This window comes from Mirounga leonina, unplaced genomic scaffold (assembly GCF_011800145.1).
Source record: "Mirounga leonina isolate KUSES-001 unplaced genomic scaffold, KU_Mleo_1.0 Mir_165, whole genome shotgun sequence".
In the NCBI taxonomy this organism is placed as follows: Eukaryota; Metazoa; Chordata; class Mammalia; order Carnivora; family Phocidae; genus Mirounga; species Mirounga leonina.
In genome coordinates this window covers 53,893,844-53,904,909 of record NW_023270415.1, presented here as the reverse complement: position 1 = coordinate 53,904,909, position 11,066 = coordinate 53,893,844, and the positions used below count along the sequence as shown (strand labels likewise).

General features: G+C 37.5%; 1 protein-coding gene across 1 annotated transcript in view; it reads right to left on the bottom strand.

The window, feature by feature from the left end:
* Positions 1-3,002: 3,002 nt before the first annotated feature.
* The window catches only part of TRHR (thyrotropin releasing hormone receptor), a 43,114-nt gene continuing 35,050 nt past the window's right edge, over positions 3,003-11,066 (bottom strand). Inside the window, exon 2 of the mRNA XM_035011761.1 lies at positions 3,003-3,695. Within this exon, the coding sequence (XP_034867652.1) occupies positions 3,288-3,695 (408 nt within the window). The 3' untranslated portion in view covers positions 3,003-3,287. The remainder of the gene's footprint in view (positions 3,696-11,066) is intronic.

Sequence of the window (11,066 nt, the reverse complement as noted above, 5' to 3'; positions counted from 1 at the left end):
TAGAATGATGTAACTCTTTTAATCTTTAAGAGCAGACCAAAATTGTATGGACCCACCTTTACTAAGACATACTGTCCTTAGTATTCCAACACATTCTTCTGAAAATGAGACAATTCAAGTTTAAGATTCAATTATACTAAACCTTATGGTTAAAGTTTTCCTTTTACTTTACTAGTTGTTTAGCTCAAACCAGCCATTTGTTTTGAAATATTTTCAAAGTGTATTTTTCTGTCCACTTAGCTTGTTTAAGAATGAACATGGTTTGGACTTTTCTCATTTCTTTTCAGCATATTTGTGTTGGAGTGAAGCTCTAGAAATACATTCACAATACTGATGGAAGAAGTCTTAAGAGGTAATTTACATTTGCTTGTTTTATTTGTGACCTGTGACCTTTACCTAATTACCTTAGGTGCAAGATCTAACCAAAGACATTCAGCAATTAATGAAATTGGAAGTAATAAAGCAACCCAAGGGATTTTATTAAGGGAGGCCCTTAATAATAGTGCTCTACTCCATCAGCAATGTTTTTCAAGTTCTTTATTTTTCATTTGATGGTGTATTAAGTTTTGATGATTTAAGGAAATACTTTTTGATGATTTAGTACACTGTGATAAAGAATACTTTAGAAAGTCCTATCTCTTCTGTGTAAACCCAACTACCTATTGGACATTGCATGGGAACATTTAATTTCATAGCGGCATTTGCTTTAGAGTTGAAACACTATGAACTATGTTCTCTTGAATTTTCCATGCGGTCTAAAACTAACAGGTTATTAGCAAATAATTCTTTAAAAGTGGAAATGGAAAAACTGAGCCCCTAAATTAAATTTCCAATGGTGAGAAGAGTACATTGTGTTCTGTGTATAACATGTAAAACTAATTATAATTTTTTTCAACATCTAATATTACACTCAGCAAAATATTTATGTTTTTTAGTTATTTAGCCCATTGGGTCACAAGTTGTCATCAGAACAAAAAAGAAAGACAAATTTTCTCTCTTCAGTACTACATAATTTAGAGAAGCTGCATTGATCCCCGATCCCTGATCCCTGGTTTTATTATCAGAGAAATCACAGCTGTAGTGAGACTGTGGTGAAGATAACGTGGTTTAAGTACCTACCAGCAAGCCTGAGACATAGCTTGTTATGATATCAGCCCCTTTCCCTAACAAAAAAGCGAATATATTCCAACGCCCTCTGTTAAACAACTTAGGCACGGGTGTGTGTATGTTTGTATGCAGATGCACACGTGCCTGTGATTTGGGGTGGGGTCACGCTGGTGCTTCCATCCATATAATTCCAATATTAATATTTAATCCAAGATGAAAAGTTAGTTAAAATAGATTTCTTGGTGTCATGCAGATAGACTTTTAGTGTATTTCCCATAAACATTTGCTTGCATTTGTTGACTGATACAGTGACAGGATAAGAATGTCTTCCTGGAATAGATGAGGCCAGTTTTCTCAAAAGCATATTCTGGTCTGATATTCTGGATGGCAGAGTCTCCACATAGCAGAATTTTAAAACTGAAGTTTCCAAAATAGAAATGATGTATTCTTCATAAAGAAGGTGGGGAGGGGTAATTGTCATTAGTGATTAGGTTTACAAAAAATCCATGAAATAGGAATATAGGCTGGAAAGGGCAAATGCCAGTACCCAGTACTTTCTGACTTCACCATTAAAAATGAGCTATTATTGAACCATCACCAAGGAAATACACTTGGAGATACTGGATTGGCCAAATCCCAGTAGGTGAGCCATCTGGAAGGGATTAAATTGGACCTTGACCCTATGTCTTGGGCAAATTCACATTCACACCCTTCTTATAATCACTGCAATAGAATAGCAGGTATAAGTCATACATAATAAAAATATTAATGATGAGATGAAATCAGTTTTAGCTCTCTTAAAAGTAAAGCCAACAGAATTTTGCTTTGCTTTGACTTAGAATCTGTAAACAAACTATCACTAGTATTAAAAACAAAAAACAAAAAATGGAAACCTACAAATGACAAGCAGGCAGGAAGAAAAGGCAATTGCAGACAAGTTAAAAATCCATAGACTACAATGCTCCGTGGGGAGTCTTCATTTGGAAGTGTAATAGACTTTGGCTGACTTAGAATAGCAACTAAGCTTTTGAGAATGTTTCAGACTTTTAAAGCTAGATTCACTTGAAGGATTCACTTGACATGGCTCAGTAGTTTTTACACAAGAATGCTCAAAAAGGATTTTCTTCCTTAAAAATTTTAGAGAAAAAGTAAAGCCTTCTCTTAAATACTGGGTCTTGGCTCCACTTTTCAATAATTACTTACATTGTTAGTTTGTATCTTCATAGTTATTTAAGCTGCTCTTTCTCTTGTCTCACCCATCGTTTTGGAGGCTCAAAGAGTTGGTTAAGAGCTGGGTTCATCTAAAAATCACATCTACATGTCTTCTGAACTTGTAATTCTGGCTATTTTAAGGTTTATTTTACATTAGAGTTGAATGATGACATCTACTTTATAAGACATAAAAATTATCTCAGGGGATGAAAGGTGCCGCCGAGAGAATATAGTCCCTGCTAGGGTAATAGCATTGCACGGTGACAGATGGCAGCTCTGCGTGCGGTGAGCCCAGCATAATGCATGCTGCTGTCAGATCACCGGGTTGTACACCTGAAACTGATGTAACACTGTGTGCCAAACACACTGGAATTAAAGAAAACCATCTCAGAATTTTATAAGGATTATGATATTTGTTTTTGTTTTTCTTACAGGGACTCTGTTTGAAATCTCATTTTTACTCAATAAATAATTTTTTTTTCTATTTTTCCCTGTAGTTTCAGATATTCATGAAATAGCACTATACTGTGTTAAAATGAAATGCTAAATGCAAACATTTAAACATTACACGTCACCAAATTACTAATTGTACCAATAATTTGGGGAAGTTTGAGAAGTTACATTTATTATGAATAATGTTAAATCAATGTCTAGATTTTATCTAAACTTCACAGCCCCAGAAAATACAGTGAATTTCTCAGATTCAATGGAAAGAGCTACACTTTCAGTCTCTATCATTTGGCTCTTTCACAAATCTGCTCCATTTTGGGGGAAACATTTTTGTGATACTAGAAGGAAAATATGAATCATTCTTATGGGTTAAAGTATCTTGGGCCAGGATTTATTAGAGCCTTGGCAAAGACTTTATCTGCTCTGTCTTCATGTACAAGTATTGGCTGTTTCCTCTTGGGCTGATAACGGCACAGATTCTCATTTACCCTGTGGTCCATTTTCTTCTCATTCATGAATCAGCTTTGGCTAAAGGTTATTTCAGAAGCCAAGCAGGTATCATCAAAAGATACTTTTGTGGCAGATAAATAAGTATCAGTGACAGTGATATCATCAAGCTCTGTGCTGAAGGGATCTGACTCCTTGATGACACTGTAATTTAGGGCCACACTGTAGTTAGTGGGTTTCTCCACTGGTTTCTGCTTGCATTTGCAGAGCTTGCTGAAGGCTGCACGGAATTTCTGGGACATGAGATTGTAAATCACCGGGTTGATGGCACTGTTGAGATAAATGCAAATTCTGCAAAAGAGCAAGAACCAATTTTCTTGGAAAGGGCTGGAGAGAAATGAGTTGACAACCACAAGAGTCCTGTAGGGCATCCATAAAAGGGCAAACAGAATTACAACCACTGCCAGCATCTTGGTGACCTATGGAGAAATAAAGAGAAATGCAGTGCAAACACAAACAAAAACAAAACAAACAAACAAATGAAAATAAAACACCTCCCTTCCCCTCCCAACCCCCGCCAACCATTAGTTCCCAAGAGGTAGTCTGAGACAAGGGCTTAAATGCAGGCAGTTTATTTGTGAGATCATCCCAGGAAGCAGGATTAAGGGTAAAAGAGAGAGTGTGATAGAAGAAGAAAAGCTAAAACAGGGTGTATTATTGCGATGTCTCCCGCTGTGGGCAACTGTGAATCAAGTAATGCATTTCTGGATTATCTGTCCAGGGAAAGAGAGGCCGGGGCATTTATCCACTGGCTGCCAATCTCTGCTTTGTTGAGGAGTGCCCTTGGGGGCTTTAACTGGCCCACACTTCCACGATTCTCCTGCATGGAAACTCATGGGGGCTTTAAAGAGAACCTTGAGGCAGAGAAGATAGACAGGGGGCAATGAATACCAGAATCAGGATGTTTTCTGCAAGCAGGAACCATCCACTGTAGCAATGGCTGAAATCAGGGGCCAGCTAAGAGAATGCGATATAGGCCACCAAAAATGTCTATGACAAGTGTTAGGAGACCTAAGGTCTAATCCCGTCTTTACTTACCTTATATGTGGCCCTGAGAAATGATCTTAACCTTATAGCTCGTCTGTAAAATGGAGCCAGTATTGCTCCCCTAAATCAAATGGGGTAACAATAGTTTGAAAAGGATAAAATGTCTTTTAAAAAAGCCAACAGTTGTTGAACGTCTACTATGTTCCAGACACTAGATCTAGTTATCACATTTAAAAGGCTGAAAATCCTCCAAAATAGGTATTGCATCTTCCATTTTTCAAATCAGAAAATGAAATGCAGGTGCTGGTAAGTACTTTGGCGGAAGTGGTAGAGTCTTAGAGCCGGGACTGGAAGCCAAGTCAGCCTGGATCCAAAGTTTTGCCCTTCCCACCGTACAGCTGTCCTTCAGGGTAAAAGGAGATGCAGGACAGAGAAAACAAACTTTGAAATTTTACATAGAGTTGACCCTACTCCTAAGAACAAGCCATGCACAGGAGCTAGGACAGTAGGTAGGATGAGGTTAATATCCAAGATTGCCCAGGGACAAGATTATCAAAGAGCATAATTTAGCAGATTCTGGAGACTGACCCAGACTCAGAGTTAGATCATTTGGTTTTGTCCATGTTAAGTGGTTTTAAGACCTTAATGGAGTCATTCACCTGTACTTCCATGTCTACATCTGAAAATATGCCTGATCATATTGTTCATTTAATTCATAGAGATATTGAGAAAGTAAAATTTAAAAATAATGAACATGATAAGGGCTTTGAAACTCTAAAGCACTATGGAAATATTATCCTTTGGTTAATGACCATATAAAGAGACCATAATATTTCAGTTCTGTGGAGGACATATTAAAATTGTAGCAGTGGTTACCTTTGGGTGGAGAAGATAATAATTGATTGCTTTTCTTCAAAAGCAACACTTTACACATTTTAAAATAAGTTTTCAAGGGCCCCTGGCTGCCTTGATCAGTGGAGCATGCAACGCTTGATCTTGGGGTCATAAGTTCAAGTCCCATGTTGGGTGTAGAGATTACTTAAAAATAAAAATAAAAAAATCTTTTACCTCTGAAACAAATAATACATTATATGTTAAAAAAGAAAAAAGAAGAAGATAGCAGGAAGGGAAAAATGAAGGGGGGGGGGGAATTGGAGGGGGAGACGAACCATGAGAGACTATGGACTCTGAGAAACAAACTGAGGGTTCTAGAGGGGAGGGGGGGTTGGGTTAGCCTGGTGAGGAGTATTAAAGAGGGCACGTACTGAATGGAACACTGGGTGTTATATGCAAACAATGAATCATGGTATACTACATCAAAAACTAATGATGTATGGTGATTAACATAACATAATAATAAAAAAAACTAATGGTGTAATGTATGGTGATTAACATAACATAATAAAAAAATTAAAAATAAATAAATAAATAAAATTTTCAGTTACCTCTAGTCTCTCACAGATTTTGAGAAATTCCAGCTTCCTTGGCCCAGACTTTCTAGATGTTCTGAACTTAGAAACTACCCAAAATGGAAGGAACAGATTCTTCCCCCCCATCCCTTTTGACCTTCCAGCTGTTTTACTAAGGCTAGTACTAGAAGCTTCTATCTTGTTCTGGCATTGAGGGGGATCCTGTTTTGAGAGAGGGCTTTTTAAAGGTCTTTAGTGTAGAAATAAAGATTCTACATCTAGACACGTACTCTGTTATCAGTATCTACTATAAATTCATCTCCCAACCTTGTACTTAATCCTGGTAATAGAATCCATCTTGATCTCCTGTGTTGGAAAACCTCCCTTGTCTCCCTAGCACATTTAGTCTTCTGATCCTGGGGCTCTGTTTTACTCTTAGCCATATCTCTTCTACCTTAGCTAGGAAACCCCTTGTATCCTACATTGTGGGAGTGAGGTACTCTCTTGCTGTTATTCTTCCTGGATCTGTAGTAATTGCCTCTTTCCTTGGCTCTCCAAATATTTGCTGTAAGACTTTTCATCTATGGGCACAAATAGTCTTTGTCTTTTTTTTTTTTTCTTTTTTAACTATTACTATCTCTTTTTGAACAACTTCTACTACTTCCTTGCAGTGCCACCTACGAGCTATCCATCTACTCTCAAGGCAGGAACTAGTATTTCCAGTAGATATTAAGAACTCCTCATGTGTGGGGCACCTGGGTGGCTCAGACGGTTGAGCGTCTGCCTTCGGCTCAGGTCATGATCCCAGGGTCCTGGGATCGAGTCCCGCATCGGGCTCCCTGCTCCTTGGGAGCCTGCTTCTCCCTCTGCTTCTCTCTCTCTCTCTCTCTCTGTCTCTCATGAATAAATAAACTCTTAAAAAAAAAAAAAAGAACTCGTGTGTACTGATTCTAAGAGATAGGTACTGAGTATGACAGAAGAGTCTTACTTTGATCTGTGTTTGAGGATAACAGAGACAGCTTCATAGGATTTTTAGGTAGACTGGTGAATTCTCCAAATGCTCTGGGTTTCTTGGATTGGCCATAACATTAGTTCTCTGGAATTCCTTTCATGGAATAAGATCGATCCCATTGTGTGATTTTTTTTCCCAAAAAAACTTCATAGGTGGATCTTATAATACCATATAAATATCCCATGTGTTTTGATAAACTTGTTAAAATCTTTATAAAGTATACTAATCACCATAAATTGATCAATTATTGCCAATACTCCTCTGAATGCATTGCTCATTGCTGTATAATCCATCCAGTGGCATAATCATAGAAGATAAATATGGAGATCACTAGAATTGAATCTCCAAAAGATATATCTTAGAATTTTCCTTTTATTCCTTTGCATGCTAAGCATTTAAGACTGGAATTAAAGTTATGTTTAAGGAGAGCGTTAAAAGAACAACTGGGGGAGAGAGAACCAATATTTATTGAGCACCTACTATGAGTTAAGTATATAGCTCTTTTTTTTAAAGATTTTATTTATTTATTTTAGAGAGAGAGAGAGAGCACAAGAGGGGGGGAGGGTCAGAGAGAGAAGCAGACTTCCCGCTAAGCAGGGAGCCCAATGTGGGACTCGATCCTGGGACTCCGGGATCATGACCTGAGCCAAAGGCAGTCACTTAACTGACTGAACCACTCAGGCGCCCTAGGTATAGCTCTTCATAAATATCTGATTTATGAACAAACTTCTTGTAGATTATAAAATTTATTTTATGGTTGAGGAAACTTGAAAAATACTAGTGATATTCTTAGGATTTGAGTCCATGTCCTTCAGACTATTGAGGTCATTCTTTTACATTTATAATATTTCCTCTCTATAAGATAAATGAAGTTGAAAGTTGTGTTTAATTAACTCTTGATCTTCATGTCAAAACCACCTGTATTTAAAATATTTCAATTCATTCACTCAACAGCCAACATTTGGAACATCTGCTGTGTGTAAAATGTTAAATTAAACTTAATCTCTATACTGCTAATTCTCTATCATCTTGTCCTGAGCAAAGAACTGTTCTTGCTCTCCAGTTCCTCTTTCCCTCCCTTCTAGGGCCATTTTGTCACTTTCCTGAAGCTCTCCCTGCCCTCCAAGAATGTGCCCCAAGTCCCCTGTTCTGCCTCACTCACTGTTCCCTGAGCTTCTCTTCAGACTCAGTGCATGGAGGGTAGTTACACTTCATATTTTGCTCACTGGGGGTAGAGAAGTTGTTCTGTGTGAGAATGTGTAATTTTCACATTGGTTCATATAATACCAGCTAAAATATTATTCCAGAGATTCTGACTTCTTTCAGAGATTAAGAAGGATTTACTCAGTCAAGAGGTTAACTGAAGCCTAATTTTTTTCTGAGCAGACTTTTAAGATTATGAGTAAATACTTTAATTGGTCCTAGGAAATCGAAGACTTAATTCAGTGATAAATATTCTGAGCTTTAGAAGGAGATATAGTAATTATCATCTTTATCATCATCATCACTCACATCCCTGTCTTTGTCTCCTGTCTAGTACTCCAGGTTCTCTGACATCAGGTCACTGCTTTATACCTGCCAACATCCTCCCACTCCTTGCCAAGGACTAAGCATCCTGTATTTGAATCTCTGCTTGCTACACAATGAGGTTGCTACTATCACATTTGAGTTCTTTATGATGGCTCGTGGTAAAGATATGTAAACATTAGCTTATTTAGTGCTTATAATAACTCTATGTGTAAGCTAGTATTAGCTCTATTTTGCATATGGGGAAATTGGGGTTTACAGAATGTATGTGATTTGTCTAAAGACACATGAGTAGTAAGTGACAAAGCTGTGATTCAACCCAAGTCTACTTAAGCCAAAGCCCATGCTCTTTCCTTTATACTTTGCTCTTTCTCTCTATGAAAGTCTTTTGCATTTCCAATGATGAGATTTCTACTGTGTTATCCCCGTTGTCGTCACTTAAACACTTAACTTCTTCTAAGCATAAATCCAACATACATGTTTCTTCTAGATTTCCAAACTTAAAGTTTGAATTTCATCTGTCTTTGTGTTTTTCTCTACAATTGTCAGGTGAAACATTGAACCCACATTTAATATCTACCTACCTCTTTTCACTTAATGTCAGTGAGGGAGCATTGTCTTTAAGAAAAGCTACAGTTTCAAGGTTAATATCTCTGCCATGTGCTTCCATAGCCCCCCAGGCAAACTTTGACAACACTACCAAAACTTTTTATTGCAATGATCTATATTTGTCCACCTCTCTAATACATGGTAAGCTTCTTCAGGGGATGAGTAAGTTTATTAATTTCTTTGTCCTCAGGGATTTAGTACAGTGTGTGACAGAAGATAGCCCCCAGTAAATGTTGAATAAATTCAGGCATGGAAAGAATTATTTCAAAATTGTAGACATGATCCTTTATTGGATTTTAATACTCCAAAATTTTGTTAGAGGATTTTTGCAAACATTTTATTTTTAATATTGAAAAATCTCTTTTAAGTGGAGATTGGTTAATTAATAAAATGAGTCCTTAATACATTTCAGCTTTTTGTTGAAATAAATATATTTTACAAAATTTAGGGAAGTGTGGAGTAAAATAAATATAATGATGTTTCTAAAATTAATCAATTGGAAAATACATCTCCAGTGGGATAATAGAGAATACATTTAATCCCACTCATAATTATTTTTAGTTAATTCCCAATACCTTTGATTGAGTTTAATAACTCAAATTTCTAAAATATTCACAAGTTTTTAGTGTATCCATAGCTTGGATTTTAACAACGCTTATTCATTATAGATGCAAACACCTAGAAAAAAATGTTCGGGAGGTCATCTTTCATACACTGTTGCTGAAGTTTTATTTCTGTTGCTATTCCTTATCCCAAATAAAGGGGCAAAGATGCAAATCTGAAAATATCTTTGGGCCATTGTTTTTAAGCCTTGACAATTTTGCTAGGGCAATGCATGAGATATGTGATGAGAGGAAAGATTGCTTCTTTACCAGCCTCTGTACCAGGACGTAAAATTCCTTGAGAAACAGTATGACACAATCTTCAGGGGAAAATGATTTTACAATATATTTGGATGGGGAAGGAATTTATCCATTCATTTAAGAGATTCATTTGCATCTATCCTATGTTCCAGTCAATGTCCTGGCTCTTGATTCGACAATGATCCAGAGAGACATTGCTAATGGCTTCACGTACCTTATAATCTGATGGGTAGTTAAAATACATTGTGATGAATCCAAAGACAGAGAAAAGTTTGGGTTCTATGAGAGCACCTGATCTGGAGTTGAGGTCAAAGGGTGGTTTGTAAGGGCTTTCTGGTCTCAGTGACATCTAAGCCAAAATCTGGAGGTAAAGAGAGGCAGGAAGAATGTTCCTGCAGAGACTGGATGTGTGTAGCCGTGTGGAGGCATGAGATAGTGAGGCCTATCATGGAGACCAGAAGTAATTTAGTATGCAAGTTCTGGGGTGCCTGAGTGGCGCAGTCCACTGAGCAACCAACTCTTGGTTTCAACTTGGGTCTGATCTCAGGGCCATGAGATGGAACCCCATGTTGGGCTCCGTGCTCAGCACTGAGTCTGCTTCAGATTCTCTCTCCCTCTGCCCCTCCTGCTTGTACTCTCTCTCTCATAAATAAATCTTTAAAAAATTTTAGTATGCAAGTTCCAATTGCAGATCATGTGAATAAGTGGAACTCTATCTTTCTCTAGGAAGCTTGTGGAAGCCATTACAAAAGTCATCACTTTTACCTGATGAGGTGATGTCACACTCTGTGGGGTGCTTGGCCTTCCATTGCTAGGACAGAAGGAGAGATGCAGCCGTCAAAGGAGATACAGTGTCGAGTTCTGAAAATGTCAGCTCCATGAAGCCATTTTAGTAATGAGGAGGTAGGCAGCCACTTTTGCACAGTATAGTGAGGACAAGAAAGGAGGCTGATTAAATTGATTAAATTTAATCAATTGATTAAAACACAGTATTGAGAGAGAGAGAGATTGCACACATTGATGGTTGAGGAGAAGAGCACAGAGGGAACAGGAGGAGCTAAGCAAGGGCCTTTGTCCTTGGCCACCATGGTGAAGGGTTATCTTTCTCATGAGGATCAGCTTGAAAATTTTAAATCAAGCCCTACTATATATATTTTACTCTTCATTATGTTTAATTATGTGGAATAATGGCATATAGCTCTCATAAAAGAGTTTAGATTCAGTCCTTCTCAACACATCCTTTTGTAATCTCTATAAAACCTCTAGATAATGATCCTACTAGGGATTGCTACTACTACTACTACTTCTTCTTCTTCTTCTTCTCCTTCTTCTTCTTCTTCTTCTTCTTCTTCTTCTTCTTCTTCTTCTTCTTCTTCTTCTTCT